Below are 17942 nucleotides of genomic sequence, written 5' to 3' on the forward strand. Positions count from 1 at the left end.
ACAACCACAGTCGAGCTCATGCCAGAAACCAGTAACTGGGACACTTGCTGCTAATAGAAGCATGTGATGTAACAACTAGCCATCACATCACAAATATCCTTACTCATTTTAATTTAGGAGAATCTTAGGGACATGTATTGTAATGTAATTTTTATAGAGACTGAACAAGACATTTGAAACAGTGAATGGGTCATTTCATATACTAAACATGGACTTTTCCATCTGAGATAACAAAGCAGTGAGAATCAATGCTTTGACAAGTAACTTGTGAAGAAAATTATTTTTTAAATTTCCATCCCTGATAATTTTATATTTGCAAAGAACATTGAATAACATGCTGAACGTGAAAAGATACCTACAGAAACTTTTACTATATGTTATAGGTACGTAGAACAATTCTACATTTATTGCAACAATAATTTAGAAGCTAGGTAGAGTATTAATTATATATGTCTATATATATTTTAATTTAGAACTGCTCATTAGTGTTTACTTGAAAGCTTTAGCTAGCTCTGGGTGGTTTTTTAAGAGGCAGAACATACTATACTGATATGTTCTCACACTACTTAGTCTGTTTTATGTAGTTGCAACCTAAAGGAGGTCAGTTGGCTCTGTAATATCCTAAATTACTGGGCCATGAAGATTAGAAAATCTGATTTTCTTTTTTATGTTTTGAAGATTCATCAGTGATCATCAAATTAGAAGTATGCCAGTGGCTTACATTTCTACTCATATAATCAGATTATGTCTAATGTTTTTTGTATTTAGCAGCTCATTTTTATCTTTATTAGTGGACATTACTGCAGCAAAGTTGTAATTGTTTATGAAAGAAAAGCATTTGATTATTCATATTTGTTCATCTATTCTCAGGACAATTTAAAAATACATCCTTTTGATAAATTTAGGCTCTTTAATATATACTTTAATAAGTCAGTATGCTGAGAATAATTATAGAATCAAATATAATTTATAAATGTCTTGTTACCATTTATGCATGTTCATGTAGCTTTATGCATATTAACTAAATGCATATTCATTTTTTTGGTTGTGGAAGGTTTAAGATTTCAGTTAACAGGTAGTATGTCTTATAAAAAGTCAGATTTCTTTAAGCCATTATTTTATTGTGTTATAAGAAATTATAAGCCAGGCATATTTCTGTGAAACTTTCTTCTCTCAGTAGTTCTTATTTCTATGGCTGCCTAATTTTTAAGTTTTCAAGCTGTTTTTTTCCATTTTCTTTCTTGTAAGTTTGAATTTAAAGTTTCTGAGAGAAGCCCTAGCCAATTTGGCTCAGTGGTTACAAGCGTTGGCCCACGGACTGAAGGCCCTGGGTTCGATTCCAGCCAAGGACACGTACCTTGGTTGCAGGCTCGATCCCTGCCCCAACAGCAACCAATCAATGTATCTCACATCGATGTTTCTCTCTCTCGATGTCTCTCTCTCTCTCTCCCTTTCACTCTGAAAAGCAATAGAAAAAATATCCTTGGGTGAGGGTTAAAAAAAAATTTAAAAAAAAATAAGAGAAATTTGTAGTTATTTATTACTATTTACTGCACCTGTAGATATAATACAATAAATACTAGGATTATTTGTGGGCTGTTTAGCAACTGGTGTAATTTTAATAGACACTGACTCTTGTATCTACTTATATTTCTGTTTTTAACTGACTACTAGAAAGCAGGAAAATAAATTTAGGTGCAGGTACTGAACTGCATGGTATTAATTTTATAAATTAGTATTACATAGTTTTATTTCTAACGTTATTTTGCTTTCCTTCTGATTTCTCAGTCCTTTTGTAGTGTGTGTGCCTATTGTAAACTGCCCTTCATACTCTTCTATAACAAGGTTGGCTTTTAAATAAAGTACAGATGTTATTTAGTTTTTAGAACAGATTGTTTCTAAGTATTTATAAAGTAATTTGGTATATCTATTATCAATAAAGAGACTTAGAAGGAGACAAGAAATATTAACAAACTTTTGGAAGATGGGAAGAAAAGAAGCATATACTGACAGATGAAATAATGAATGAAATAAGCTAATGCCCAAACTAAGTGCCAGAGAAGACCACAGCTGAGTAAGGTGCTGATCTGGCCAGACAGAAGTCCAGAAAGGCTTCCTAAAGGAAATCAGGTGAAATGGTAAGCAGCAGTGAAAAAGGGAAGGGAGGCTATTATTACTACCTGCTATGTAAAAGAACAAAACAAAAACAAATCTCTAAAGAAACCAAAGAAAGTTCCAAAGGAAAATGGGGAGGAGAGAAGTGGGAAGGAGTATATGTTGGCATCAGAGAATAAAACTTGTCCCATTTTCGAAAAGTTTGTTAATATTTCTTGTCTCCTTCTAAGTCCCTTTATTGATAATAGATATACCAAATCTAATATTACCACAGTAGAGTAAGAACACATTGCAGTTTTGTAGATTAATGATTTGTCTTTTCTGATGTGTGTGTATAGATAGTCTTTCTGTTCATACGTGTCCTGGAACCCTGTGTACTTGAATGGGGCTTGTTGACTGATGGGTCCCCACACTGCACCCTCAGATTGGTTCAAATTAGGATTTGGCAGCATTGAGGTGTTGTATATACTTATAATACAGGCTGGCAAGCAGGAGCTGACTTACGCTGCAGATCTCAATAAAAAGGCACAGTTCAGACTTTGGGAGGTCAGAGAATTAACAAGAAAAAAACTAGAGGTAAGAATATGATCTAAAGAATACTACTCTTTGTGATCATATTCTTTTTACACCACCTTCTAACTTTATGATGCTGGCCAAGTGGTATAAATTCTCTAAGTTTTAGTTTTCTCATTGGTAAAAATAGGGATTGTAATAGTAGTATCTTATGATTGTGAGAACTGGTGAGTTAATCTGTTTAAAGTACTTAGCATAGGAAGTGCTCAGCAAAAGGCAACTGAAGAGATTTTACATAAAAATCCAGGTTTCTGGATTTTATTGAAAAATTATACCTAGTGTTTCTGAATGGTAACAAGTGTTTACAGCTGAGTAGGACCTGCTCCTTTTAAAATGGGGTATTTGCTTTCCAGTTTGTCATAGCCCCCAATATTTCTTATTGTCTTACGCGTTACTTGTTTCACTCATTTAGGTTACCTGCCTTGTCTTTTTGGGCATTTGGAATTTGTGACTCCAGGGCTAGTGGTATTAGCTATAGATAAAACAACGTCTGTAGTTTTTAGAACTAAGTTTTCTTTGGTGTTAGGATGAATCAATACAGAAGGCAGAAACACAGATAGTATTAGAAGAGTAATTCAGGCAAGGGAATGCTGTCTCATCCAGGAAGTGACTTAGGAACACGTGTAGCACTTTGGTTGGCGTATGTGGGGTTTAGTGATGTGCTTTAGGTGAATAAAGAGCCTGTTATGGGTTCTGGGGATGTGTAACTGGGAGGGTTCTAGATAGGAATCATACAACTGAAACCTAGAAATGTTTAGAGATGGAAATAACTTATTTATGAATCTACAGTATCTGTTGACTGTCCTAGGTGCCCAGGAGTGCGCTAGGTTCGAAGATCACAGTTACATATAATGAGTCCTTGCCATCAGATACAATAGGCAGTTATAATACTAAGAATATCTTTAGAAATCTCCTTGTTTAATCCTCCTATTTTACAATTATTAAAATAAGCTTAGGCAGATTAGGCCTTGCCTAAAGCTTTATAACTAGTTGGGATTCTAACACTCTCTTTTTCTAATCCTATTCTCTTTCTTGTACTAGACAGGTAGGCAGCATTATAGAGGTTTGGCAGCAGATAGCAAAGATCCCAAGATCTGGGAGAACTGGTGTATTGGAGAAGGGTACACAGATTGGGACTTAGGTATGAGAGAAGGTTATGTTACCTTATATAAGACTTACTCTTAGAAGACTGGAGCCAGAGTTTCTTCTTGGGGGTTTGAATAAGTAAGTATCCATATCAGAGACGCTCATGTGGCAAGGAACTGTAGGCAGTTGCTAGGAACTGCAGAACTCCCTGTAGGACCTGAGGGTGGCTTCCATCTGAGAGCTGGTAAAAAGCTGGGCTCCTCAGTTACACACTGCAAGGTTATGAATTCTGTCCACGGTCTGAAGGAGCTTGGAAGAGGATTCTTTCCCACTTTAGTCTCCAGATGAGAATGCAGCCTAGCTGATACTGTGAATGAAGCCTGTGAAACCTTGAGCAAATGACTCAGCTGAGCCATGCCCAAACTTCTGATCTATGGAAACTGTGAGCTAATAAATGTGTATTGGTATAAGCTGCTAAGTTTTTGATAATTTGTTATGCAGCAATAGAATACTAATACTTTTGGATCCAAAGTGTATTGTATTCTTTAGTGTAATGTCATTATATAATAAACACAACACTTTGCCATCTAATTTGAAGTACATAATTTACATTCCATTGTGCTTAAAAGCATGATAGTCACTGCAGTTTGTGGGACACTGGGCAGCAATGTGAACTGATGAGTGCCACATATGGTCTCTCACAACTACTCAACTCTTATAGCACAAAGAGGCCATAACAGCACGTAAACAAATCAGCATGGATTCATTTTTATAAAAATTTATTTATGAACACTAAAATTTGAATTTTATATAATTTTCATGTGTCACAAAATATTATTTTATTTTTTCCCCTCAACTATATAAAAATGTAAATACCATTCTTAGTTTGCAGCCATACAAAATAGGCAAAAGGTCAGATTTAGCCTGAAAGCTGGAGTTTACTGACCATTGCTATAGACAAACTTGTAGGCAATTCTAATATTACTTGATAGGTGCTACCATAAGGAAAGCACTAACACTATTTGAGATTCTTAATAAGAAAATATTTTAATCAAATATTTAATTTGTTAAAAATATTTTAAAAACTAAAAATCTATTATTACAAATTTATGAACAGTTTCTTGAATGTGGTGAACTGGATGGAGTAAAGTAGGGAACAGCTTCGTGTCTCACTAACTAGTACAGTTGATCCCTTGAACAATGCAGGCTGGAACTTGTATTCGAATTTTTTCCAGTTGACACTTGTAGTTCAATTTCTCCTTGCAGGTGGAGGGTTGACTGTAGTTATGCATGGATTTTCGGCACCCCCAACCCCTCATGTTGTTCAAGGGGCAATTGTATATACTTTGATTAGACTTCTCCATTCACAGACGATATCCTAGTCAATTCTACCCCATTCCCTTTCTTCATTTTAATAGGACTTTAACAACTGTTTAATAGTTTTAAAATCTGGTCTTCTAATTTCAGTATCATAGCCATCTTGAAATCTGTTTTCTTTGTTTCCCGGCTGTGGGTAAATTTACTACTTTATTTGCATGTCTATAACTTTTTAACTATGCTGGACATTGAATTCAACATTGTTGAAAGTCTAGGTTTTTTGTTGTTTTAAGTATGTTGAGTTATGTTCTGAATCTAATGAACAAAATGAACTAACAAGCAAAATAGAGACAAACATAGAGAGATGGCTGACTGTTGTCAGGGTGGGAGGCTGGGTTGGGGGATGGAGGGATTGAGAAAAAAGAAAAAAAAAGAAAAAGCTTATGGACATGGACTACAGTGTGGTGATTGTTGGGGGGTGGAAGAGAAGGAGGGTATAGAGGGGGATAAACAGTAATAGAAGGAAACCTGGCTTGGGGTGGTGAACACACAATACAGTGTACAGATGATGTGTTGTGGAATTGTGCACTTGAAACTTGTATAGTTTTGTTACCTAGTGTCACCACAATAAATTCAATAAAAAGGAAAATAAAATTTTAAAAAAGTGTGGTGAATTATGTTCTGAATGCAGTTAATTTAATTGGAGCTATTCTTAATCCTGTCTAGGCTTGCTTAGGCTTTATTTAGACCAGTCTATAGTAGTTCTTACTCTAGGTCAGCGATTTTCAACCGGTGTGCCACAAGAATTTTTAAAACATGTAATACCTGACTATTTAGTCAGGGGCACTGACCTGTTTTCCCTTAGATTGTCAAATTTAAAAACTGACAACAGCTACCACAATAGCTGTCCAGTGTGAATGAAGCAAAATTATACCTTTTTTTTGTCAGATCAACAAAAAATATATTTTTTGGTGCCGCAGAATTTTAGTAATTATTTTATGTGAGCCATGAGATGCAAAAGGTTGAAAATTGCCTCTTTAGGTCTTTACTCTTAAGACTTGGTCTTTGTGGTGTCTCAGCTGAATTCCTGGGATATTAATGAGGTTCCTCTATGACTAAATAGGAATTTTAAGGACTTTCAGCACTGTGCTGCCTGTAGTGTCTCTGTTCTTCATATATCCCAGTAGTAGTCTTTGTCCACTAGATATTTCAGAATATTGCCCCATCTTCTACCCTACCATCCCATAGCCCCAAAACAGCACAACTACCTCACCTTCAGCATCATGTCCTGCGAATTCCACTCACTTCAACAGCCCCAAACACTGATCTGTGATCACTGTTTGTTGCCTGAGCTGTCACCTCCCTGGGATATAGTCAGAAAATTGTTCCTAGACAGAGAGCTTGGGTGAAGGTGAGACCCACCTTCCGTTTCTCTTTTCTCAAAGATCAGTCTTCCCTGCCTATTATCTAGTGCCTGAAAGCTAGTGCTTCATAGGCTTTGTCCAGCTTTATAGTTACAGTGGGAGGGGAAGTTCAGTATCCAGTTACTCTATTATGGCAGGAAACAGAATAAACAGTATATGCAAAACTCAGTTCTGTTTTATATATGCCAAAAAAAAAAAAAATACTCTGTTTTGCAGATGTGTACAGTTTCATCTGCAAAACAGAGTATGATAAATATAATAAAAAATTTTATAAACAGATTGGATGTTAGGACTAATTGCATATTTGGGGTAGTTGCTGAAAATCAGAAAATACTATTTGTTTGAACCCGTTATGATTACATTATATAATAAAATAATTTCTGAATTAGGAATAAGAAGGCCTTGATGTTGATCCTAGTTTCTGTATTAGTATCTATTGAAGTCAAAGCTTCTTTAATTGCAATAATAGAATCCACTCAAGTTGTTCAAACAAATATAGACACATCATTTAAGCTTGCAGATTTACTACAGAATTAAGGTATGTTTGATGGGTGAAATTCCTAGAGAAGATGAATGGGGCAGACGCCGCTGAAAGCCTTGAAATTTTTTGTGAGCTTTAGTGTTTTCATCAGTATGTTAGATAATTTCTCCACCTTACAAGGTTGATGCCTACCAACATTTCTTAACCTTGCAAAATTACATTTATTTATTAAGGCCTAGTTCAGATGTTACATAAGAATTAATTGTTTTTCTTGATAGATAGCATGGATGATCTCTGTATTATCAATTCTGAGTACCATTCCCATGTACAGCTGGTGGGTAATAAATATTTGAATAAATGAAGATCAAATGAGAATGTATATTTGAAAAAGACCTTGAAAATTAAGTGTATGAACGTGTGGAAGATTTTTTTATTAATATCTTTTACTAATTTGCAAAGTATTCTCTTTTTCAGCTTTTAAATTGGAAATCTTATATTGACTTAGTGGAATTTTTAAGTTTTTTGTTTTTTTTTTTAGTTGAAATGATTTTAAGTTGGAAGGTCTAGGTTAGTGAATGTATATTGGCTTATGAAACACTCAGTACATTTTTATTACTTTTTTATTTTTAGAAGCTACTGAATCCCTGATTTCTTTGTTTTGTTTTTGCTGTCTCTCTGTATTAAAGTATAGAAATAAAGAATAATGGTTCGTTTAAGAGTCTACTGTGGTTTGATTTAGTGGGCATCAGTGAATAGCGATAATCCATTGCCTGAACTTTCGTTATTAGCTTCCCAAACATATTTTTTAATTCTCTAAGTTGACTAATTTTCTTTTCTAATTATTTTAGCTCTCAATATCAGCGCACATCATTGAAAAGAAAATTCCGAAGATATGTTTTGCTGAAAAGAAAGCTGAGAAAAATTTTACGAATGGGATGAACACGCACCAGTTAATTGACTACCTACTGCAATTTGAATGTTAACATTACCCGCCTGGTACAGTTACCTAGTGATGTACCTATTCTCACAATACCCAATTTCAGCGTGCTTGTCTTGATTAAAGAATTCAAAGTGGAGTACCGCAAACTTGATATGGATAATAAAAAGAAAGACAAGGACAAATCAGATGATAGAATGGCACGACCTAGTGGTCGATCGGGACACAACACTCGAGGAACTGGGTCTTCATCCTCTGGAGTTTTAATGGTTGGACCTAACTTTAGAGTGGGGAAAAAAATTGGATGCGGCAATTTTGGAGAATTACGATTAGGTAAGACTCTTTTTTTTATTCCTTATGTTGGAAACATTTTTTAAAAAAATGAAAGATACTTTCTAATGAAAATGATTGCTATTTAATTTTTTGTAGAAGTAATTTTAAAGAATATATATGTTGGAAATTTTTTATGTACTTGAATATTCATTTGTAAGGAATTCTCTAATGTATGAATTTCTATTTACTTGAGATTAACCATCCAGCATATGAGAAAAAAGAAAATAAATTATAAAGTCCCAGCAGGCTGAAATAGGTGCCAGTAAAGCCGTTGCAGTGTATTCCTTAGGTATGATATTTAGGCTACTTTTTCAGATTTGAAAACAGTAACTGATCACTTTGAGAGACTATATATGGCTTAAGGTCAAGGTAATATACTGAAACTTCATAAAAATAAGTAAAATTTGCATTGTTGTAATTTATTGCCCTTCCCTCCCCCAAGTATATCCATGGTGGGGCTCAGGGTGGGAGACACAAAGTCCTGATTCAGTATATTCTTATAATCAGGCACATTTGAGAAATATTGGTACAATTAAACCTCATAACTCTACATTTAAGGAAATTGAAAGTCAGTCAGGGAAGGTTACCTGCCAGATGTCGCACAACAATTTAATGACAGACTCAGGACCAAAATCTAGGCTTTTAATTCACATTTAGAGAGGTGGCTGTGTTTACTGAATAGAAACAAGGAGGAGGACAACATGGTTATATGAGTTAGTATCTAGAAACATTGAGGGCTCTGGTCAATGGACCACCAATAATGGAAATTTTAGAAATTAAAAAAAAAACACACTTGGCTTTACAAATTTTCTTAGATCCAACCCTAGTTGTTAGAAATAAATTCAATTGTGTGTTTATCTGCTCAACTACTTTTCCTTTTCATCTTGTAAAACACCCTAATTTGTAGTTACTCTTTCATTTTATTAGTGTTTTGTGTAGTTAATGTACATTATATCTTTAAATTAAGCAAGCTAGTAAAAGGTAATGACATACTTTATACATAGTTGTAATATGATGTGGCTGGCAGACTCTTTTGCATTTTAGTAGGGGACTCAAATATTTTAAAGGGTGAGTGACATTTTTTGAAGGATATTGAATTGGATATTTTTGAAGTTCTTAAACTGTTTCTGATTTTGGAGTTAGAAAAGCCAGTTTATTTACTTGTCTAACTTTGAGCATCATTATCCATCTATTCAAAATTTATTACATGTTTATCATGTATGAGGCATGATTAAGCACTGATAATACACTGGTAAAATATAAAAATTGCCCCTGCTGTATGGAACACAAAAGTCATTTAACTATTTGGGGCCTCAAATTCCTCAACTTTAAAATGGGATTATTTCCACTTTCTGAATGTTAATACGAAAGGACCAGCACTGTGCCTGCATATTTTAGGAAAACAATGATTCTGCTTTAAAAGACAATATTAATCTGTCTGTCTTTTCCATGCTTCTATGTCTCTGGATCTGTTTTGTTCATCAGTTTATTTTGTTCATTATATTCCACATATGAATGAAATCATGTGATACTTGTCTTTCTCTGACTGGCTCATTTCACTTAGCATAAGGGAGTGGTTGGGGAGAGATTAATCAAAGAACTTATATGCATAAATACTTAACCCATGGACACAGACAATAGTATGGGGAAAGCCTGGGGGTGGAAGGGATTAATGGGGGTAAAAAAGGGGACATCTGTAATACTTTCAACAATAAAGATAAATTAAAAAAAAAATAAAAGGAAAAAAACAATATTAAGATATTAGTTCTTTTTAAAAATTAAAATTATAGCATGTTATATGTGTATATTTTAAAATTTATGTAAGTTAGCTCTACAGTTATCTGTAATATATATTTGTACCATATCTATCTATTGTGTGTATGACTATAATAGTACTTTGGCCATTTTTATTCAAAATGGTTTCATAGAATTCATTTCAAAATAAGTACATATATATGCATATCTATAGTGCGTGTGTGTGTGTGTGTGTATGCAGAAAAAAATCTAGTGAACCATTTTAATCAGGGCAATGTGAGAAACTGTGTGTACCATATACTGAAACTATATATGCCATAAACTGATGAAGTTGTTAAATACCCCTTTCTTTTGCAGTCTGTGAATAAGCAGAAATAGGGATAAGATGATTATTAATCCATCCACTATCTACCTATCTATTCTACCTGTGGGTTTATTGAACAATTGTGTATATGTTTATTTAAATATATTCTCTATATCAATATATGTATCTGTGTTTTATGTATATTTATAATATACAGTTGACCGTTGAACACCTACAAAATAAAGGGACATTTTACTCCCTCTTTTAAGACCCCAAATGAATTCTCTGTACAGAAAAAGTTGTTATGAACATCATTCTGTATCTGGATAAACATGCTAATGTTAAAAGTTGGTTTAGATTCTTAAAGTGCTTTTTCAGAAACCACATTAATAGACACATCTCAAACATTAGATTCCTGGCACTAAAACTTTTGTGATTAGTATTTGGTAAGAAAGACTATAAGGTATACATATTGTAGGTAAGTGGTTTTCAACAAAGGGACTATTGGCATTTGGGGCTGGATGGTTCTTTTTCTTTTGTAGAGGACTCTTCCACTCACTGCCTGGTGTTCAAACCTCTTGGGCACTAAATAGGAGTTGCACTTCTACACACAACCCCAAGTACCCCAAGAAGAGACAGTATTATTTGCTTTTGGAACTGTTCATTCTTATGGGTAATTATTTAAAAAAATAAAGTTGGACATAAAAAAATTGGCCTTGAGATTTAAAAAAACAGGTAAACATTTTAAACAATACTCTAAAATGTTTTTTGATTGTAAAATGATGAATTAATGTATTTTTATTTTTATATGTATTGGTGGTAAGGCTTGCATTCTTTGTATTAGTAGGTGTATTATTTCTAGCTTAGACAGTCAACCAAAACCCCTAGAAATGTTTTTAACAGGCAATGAATGAGACCAAATACAGCTAGGTAAAATATAGGATTGTATTGTATATATATTTACTTTTTCAGTATATGTTTTATATATTCTGTGTATGTTTTATACATTCTGTATATGACTTAAGATGTTTTGACACCTTGCCAAACCTTTCTAACTGGGAAGAGATTGCTTTTCGTGGCGCTAGCCAATTCTCAGTTGGGAGCATGCCTTTGATCTGCAAACAAAAAACAGTCCAGAGCCATACCTCCTCTATCAGGCTTGTACACTCCACACACCAACCTTCTTTTTTAATCATCCCATGACCAGGTACAAGACAACTGGAGATGACCTATATAGCCCAGAGGCCACAAGAATTAATTGCCATGAGAATTATTTAAACTAGCCAATTCTAAACTGTTTATCCTGCCCTGCCTTGCCATTGCCTTGGAGTCTAAAGGCCTTCTCCTAAGCTCTCTCCTTGCTCCTGTCTTCTTCCTGACCAAAACATGATGCTTCCTATGACCCCTCCTCTAGGACTTGTGAGCATAATAAACTTTGTTTTTCTGAGCCTCTTCTGTGTCCCTTCTTGTGGCTACACCTGACTATCACATAGAAGAACACAGCACAAGGGTGTTATATATATATATTGCTTTATAGATTACCATATCTGAAATAAGATATTGCAACTTTTGACATAATTAAGTATGCCACAGGAGTTTTTATAACTTCTTTTATTTTTGTTCCTTCTCTTCTTATTCCTTTGTAGCTCATAACTCTTATTTTATTGTTCATTTTTAAGAATTGTTGAAAATTCTGAAAGCCTTATACTATATATCAAATAAACTTGAAGATTTGAGTGAATTCATCATTTTTATGTTTATTGATTTTTCTGCTGTTCCTAACTGAAGCATATTATAAAACTTATTTGAAAAATGTAATACTAAGGAATAGGCTATGGTGCTATAGCAAAGTGGTGTTAAGCAAAATAGTTTCTTTTTCTTTCACATAACACAAACCAGAGGGAGAGCACCCAGGGCTGTGAGGGTACCTTTGCATCCTCAATATGTGGCTTCAATCTCTCTGTGGAAGGTGATCGCTCCAGTTGTTGCCATCTCCCAGTCAGCAAGAGGAAGAAAAGGGGCCAGGAGAGAACACATTTATTCTTGGGAGTGGGGAGTGACAAACCTCATATCCAGAACTTAATCACGTGGCCACACAAGGTGAAAATGTAGTCTTTAAAATGTGGGCATTCTACTATTATAGAAGGGGGAGCATGGATATTGGTGGATAATTAGTAGTTCCTGTTATAAACATATATTTTGTTTTTGTAGAACATAGTTTTCTATAATTACCATCCATGTACCACAGAATTGGTAAAAACACCTTTTCAAGTTTAATATGGCACAAAGTTCTATTGGGAATATCTTCTAAAATTGGATTAAAACATCAGTTAGCTGTAACCAGTCTACCTGGAGCCTTCTCTTAAGTGTATTCCCTTTATACATACACATCTCATTTATACTGTACACACAAACACATAGTTTGTGCATCATTTGTTTGTTGATGCATATAACAGATATTGATTAAAAGCCAACTGTATGAGGCCTATGCCTATGTTAGGTGACAAAAAGGCATTGGTAGTATTGTTTAATCAATGTTCATGTTTATAAATATAACCCTCAAAATTCAGCAAAATCTCTAATGTTCAAGAAAAGGTGATGCTTTTAAGATTTAGTACTTTCTACTGTGGTGTAAAAGTAGACATTTGATCATATAAATGCCAACAAAAACTACTAGGAGTATTTGTTATATTTTAGTTCTGTGGAATCTGTATTTAATCTGACTTCTTATCCAGTGAATATTTACCCCTCATGTACATGTGAATATCATATACAAAATAGTTATGAAAAAGTGATAATGTCCTGAGAAAATACAAATTCCATCTTTGAACTGAAAACAGAATTGTTCCTTTGTTAGACATCAGTTCCTCAAGATTAAGTTACTGTACCATTAAATTATTCACTGTACACTTACTAGAGGGAGCCTAAAATTTCATACATAATATATTTTTGAAAATGTATGTGAAGAAGGTACAGCTAAATGCTAAATTAATTGACTAAAAATTTGTTTTCTAATATTTTAAAAAATATTTATGGGGTCAGTGAGTACTTGAATACAACTTAACATTCACCACTTACGATACTACTATTGAGTTCCATCTTTCTGCAAACTGTAATGGGTTTATGAAACTTACATTATTTAGTATTAGTATGAATGCTTTTTTGCTTTTTTCATTTGTTTTTGTAAAATAAGTATAAAATTCTGTAAAGTATTACAATATTTGTATGAATAAACACCACTGTACGGTGGTGGCAACATATCTGAGACTAAAATTTTGCTTAGACGTTTTACTGTCATTTATCAGCTGCTTTATAAAAGGAAGTTAGGTGTGTTATGCTGGAAAATCACATGTGTGAAAGTTGATGCTTGCCTATTTTGTGTTCAGTAGCCAATGTGGCCAGGCACAGTTCCTATAACAGTTGTAAAAAAAAAACAAACCCCAAACCCCAAAACTATCCTTCTAAAATAATACGATAAGTAAAAGATATGATAATATTTTTCTTATTATAAAATTGCTTTAAAAATTATAGTATTTTACTTGGGTTACAGATGCCTTTCTAGATTATTTTCAATTTGCCTTTGTAAAGATTATTGTGATTCATTTGAATTCTGTTACATACTAATGATATTAAATCTTTATTCTGGTTTGTCATTTACCTGTTCTTTGTATATGGTCAATTTTTTTTTAACATTCAGAAGTTTAAAATATTTTATGCAATCAAATCTGTAAAAAATCTGACCTTTTAATTTTTTTTCCACTTTTTTAATACTTAGAAAAGCTTCTATATATTGGGTTAATAAACATTTTTTTAGATATATACACTCCTGTGTTCATTGCAGCATTATTTACAATAGCCAAGATATGCAAACAACCTGTGGAACATATATATACTATGGATTTTACTCAGCCATAAAAAAGAATGAAATCTTGCCATTTGCAACAACATGGATGGACCTTAAAGGCTGTTATGCTAAATGAAATAAGTAAAATTAAGACAGATATCATATGGTTTCACTTCTATGTGGAATCTAAAAAACAAAATAAACTCATAGATACAGGGAACAAATTGATGGTTGCCAGATTAGGGAGTTGGGGGATGGGTGAAAAAAGGTGATGGGATTAAAGACAAATTGGCAGTTATAAAAATAGTAGGGGAGATATAAAGTACAGCATAGGGAATATAATCAATAATGTAATACCAATGTTTGGTGTCAGATGGGTACTAGACTTATGGGGAGATCACTTCCTAAGGTATATAAATGTGTAATCACTATGTTGTACAACTGAAACGAATATAGTATTGTATGTCAATTGTAATTGAAAAATAAATTTAAAAAATAATAAAAATATTTTTTCTTGTTTTGTGCCTTGTATCTAACTCTTAAAATATCTGGAATTTAATTTGGTTATACAGTGAGGTGCTATTAACTTTTTTCCCTCCAAGTAGTTAGCTTTTTTCCCTCAAAGTAGTTTATCAGAGCCTGTTATTGAATAAAAATTTTTTATTTTATTTTTCGTATATTACAGTTTTTTTCCAGGTATTGATCCTATTTACTGATTGCATATGAACCCCAATGAGATTACATCCCATAATAATGGGTTTAAAATGAGGTGTGTTTGGGAGAGGAATTTTGTATTCCTGTTTTTATTATAGGAGTTCTGGTTTTGAAATTTAGTTTAGATGTATTTGACTGTTGATTACTTTATGAGTTGTGTACAAATATTCCAACAAAATAAGATTCTTTTCCCTTTTGTAAGTGGGCTGCAGTATTTATTATTATCACTTTCTACTCTGAATCCAGGTGAAATACTAAATGTATCATTGAGTTGATCGTAAATTTAGTATTTCCTCATCTTTGAGGTTTTTGCTAAATAGTTGGAAGAAACCTATGCTTCCTCTACATGTAGTATGTGCTTTTCTTTCCCCACCCAGAGCAGTTTTACCAATATATCTTTAAAAATTAATTACTGGTAAATTTGACATTTTTTCTTTCTTTTTCAAGGGAAAAATTTATACACAAATGAATATGTGGCAATTAAACTGGTAAGTTCATGTGTCTTATTTTTCCTTCATTCCTTATTTCTTTAATGATTAACTTACATTTTAGTTTTTTATTTTCATATCATTTATAACTTGAGTGTTTGTTGGGAAAGTGATATGCATAACTAATCTTTCGTTATTAATCTCCTTTCATCATCAGGTCCCTCAAGTATATGGTAATGTATAGGATGTCTGTGTCTTTCTGTGCCATGAAAACTCAATCCCTTTACTTTGGCAGTGTTATAGATTTGAATATTTGAATTTTGGCACTATTATTTATTTAAGGAAGCTGGCATATTGACATTTTTAATTAGAAAGCAAGATTTCTCTTTCTGATTCAAGTATTTGAACAAGAGTTTCCTTGGTATTTAGGGTTATAATCTTTGAAAGTATTTCCAGGTAGCTTCCAAAATCTCTTCTTCAATTGATATTTTATATATGGTAAAACTGGCTATTGCTTGACCTTCAGAGAATCAGAAATGCTTGATGTGGGTGGAGGATAGCAAGGAAAGCAAACTCCCAAGGAATTGTCCTGAATTCCTAAATGTACCCAGTATGACAGCTATAAGGCATCTCTTTTTTAGAAGAGTTGGGATCTGGGAATTTTTATAAGACATAACTTTTTTTGGCACAAGTTTTCAAACTGGATTGCCAGCCAGGTTTCCATGAGGTTAAGCATGGCTTGGTTTTTCCAGTCTGCCTGCCATTCTCAGTCATTGTGCCTGCCAATATAACCACTGTATTAAGGTAATGTGAAGTGATGATTAGAGAAAGAAGTAAATTGGAGAAATAGAAAATCTTTTGGGATGAGCTAGAAAACTGTACTACTTAATTTTAAGTATATGTGTGAGTATAGGCCAAGTTCACTGCAATAAATGTTTATTTTGACTGGGAAATAAGATGTACAGCAGGGTTGTGGTGCCAACAAGACTGGCTGGCTGACATGTGGGTTTGGATTGGCATGTACCTAGAGGAGTTCACCTTAGTTTTAAGGTCTGGTCCTTGGCTTTATGTCAGAAAATCTGGTTAGGTCATCGCATTAAGATCATCACTGCTAATCAGATACAGATTTACTTAATTCACGCAATCAGGCAAGCTCTCAGAAATACTTAGGAAGAGTTAATTCTAATTTTATAATAAAGTAGTTTACTATTACAGGTTCAGAATGCCCAAATCAGTATAAATGATATGTTTTCTTTTTATAGGCTGATCTACATAGAAAGCCAAGTTAAAATGACAAGCTTCCCTTATGTGCATGAAATCAGGACTGGAGGAGTTAGTTTGCATGAATCACAATGGGGAGGCTCAGGATGCAGGGTCTGGACAGTGTTTGAATGGGCATTGCTGACTTTTGTTTCTTTGGGATTCTTCCTTTTTCCATGTTCTACGCCAGTGGTCTAGGATCTGGACATTGAATGGTGTTTTAAAGGTTTTTGATGTGATAGTTGCTGGGGTATATACAGTTAACAAAGCTCATGGACCAAATGCTTATGAACTGTATGTTTTATTGTAAGCTATATCCCAACTAAAATTTTTAAAAAATATAGTTACTGTCAAAATTTTTATCTTCATGTTTGTTCTTTCTAACTTTCTATGACTTCACTTTAACTAGAACTTTTACATAAGAAATATACAGTTCAGAGGTGAATTCTTGGGAACAAGAGAAATAGAGTAAGGGTCACCATTCTAGTCATGAAGGTTCAGACTATACTTTTCTTCACAAAGAGTAAAACATAAATTTCCCTAATGCTTGACCTAATAGCCACTTAATCTTATGTATGTTTTTGGCATTAATTTATTTTACATTGAAATAAATGTACAGTTGATCTAACCTTAGAGAGACAGAGGTGTCTAATAAAATATTACATTATAAGAATTGACACCAACATTTATAACATTTGGAAATTGGGGCCTAATGATCTTTTAATATCTTGTTATTGTTTTTTAATTAGGAACCCATGAAATCCAGAGCACCACAGCTACATTTGGAATATAGATTCTACAAGCAGTTAGGATCTGGAGGTAAAGTCTTATATTAAATTTTAAATTTGTAATAAAATGAATTGTCATGATAACTCTTTGGTTTCAAAGAATAGTATTTAAATTTAAAGTGAGTCACTTCTTAAGGCTATACTCGCTAGACATTTTCTTACTGGAGTCTTAATGTTCCCTTTTTTATTTTAAATAGGACATTTTTGGAGTTTTTTGTGTTGGTACTAATATGAGTAGAGAACGTTGTGAAAAAATTTAATTTGGGAATATAAGATGCATATAGCTTCCATATTTTTAGACTTTTTATTAATATGTATTTGTTGAAATGACTTATGACATTTTTTGTATGCTGAAAAATGGCCACGTAAAATATATTCATGCCATAATCCCTGGAACCTATAAATGTTACCTTAGAGCAAAGACTTTGCAGATATTGTTAAGTTAAGGATCTTGAGATGAGGAGATTATTCTGGATTATCTGGGTGGGTCTAAATATAGTCACAAATGTCCTTGGGAAAAAGAGGCAGAGGGACATTTTACATACACAGCAGAGAAGAAAGCGAAGTGGCTACAGAGGCAGAA

General features: G+C 33.5%; 1 protein-coding gene across 10 annotated transcripts in view; it reads left to right on the plus strand.

Moving 5' to 3' along the window:
• Window positions 1-17942, plus strand: part of CSNK1G3 (casein kinase 1 gamma 3) — an 84923-nt gene that overhangs the window by 17856 nt on the left and 49125 nt on the right. For all 10 annotated transcript variants that reach the window (XM_087815518.1, XM_087815522.1, XM_087815520.1 and 7 more), the window contains exons 2-4: window positions 7845-8266; window positions 15331-15371; window positions 17321-17390. In XM_087815518.1, coding sequence (XP_087671644.1) covers window positions 8089-8266; window positions 15331-15371; window positions 17321-17390 — 289 coding nt within the window. In that variant the 5' untranslated portion in view covers window positions 7845-8088. The remainder of the gene's footprint in view (window positions 1-7844; window positions 8267-15330; window positions 15372-17320; window positions 17391-17942) is intronic.

Source organism: Miniopterus natalensis, chromosome 3 (genome assembly GCF_054644295.1).
Source record: "Miniopterus natalensis isolate mMinNat1 chromosome 3, mMinNat1.hap1, whole genome shotgun sequence".
In the NCBI taxonomy this organism is placed as follows: domain Eukaryota; kingdom Metazoa; phylum Chordata; class Mammalia; order Chiroptera; family Miniopteridae; genus Miniopterus; species Miniopterus natalensis.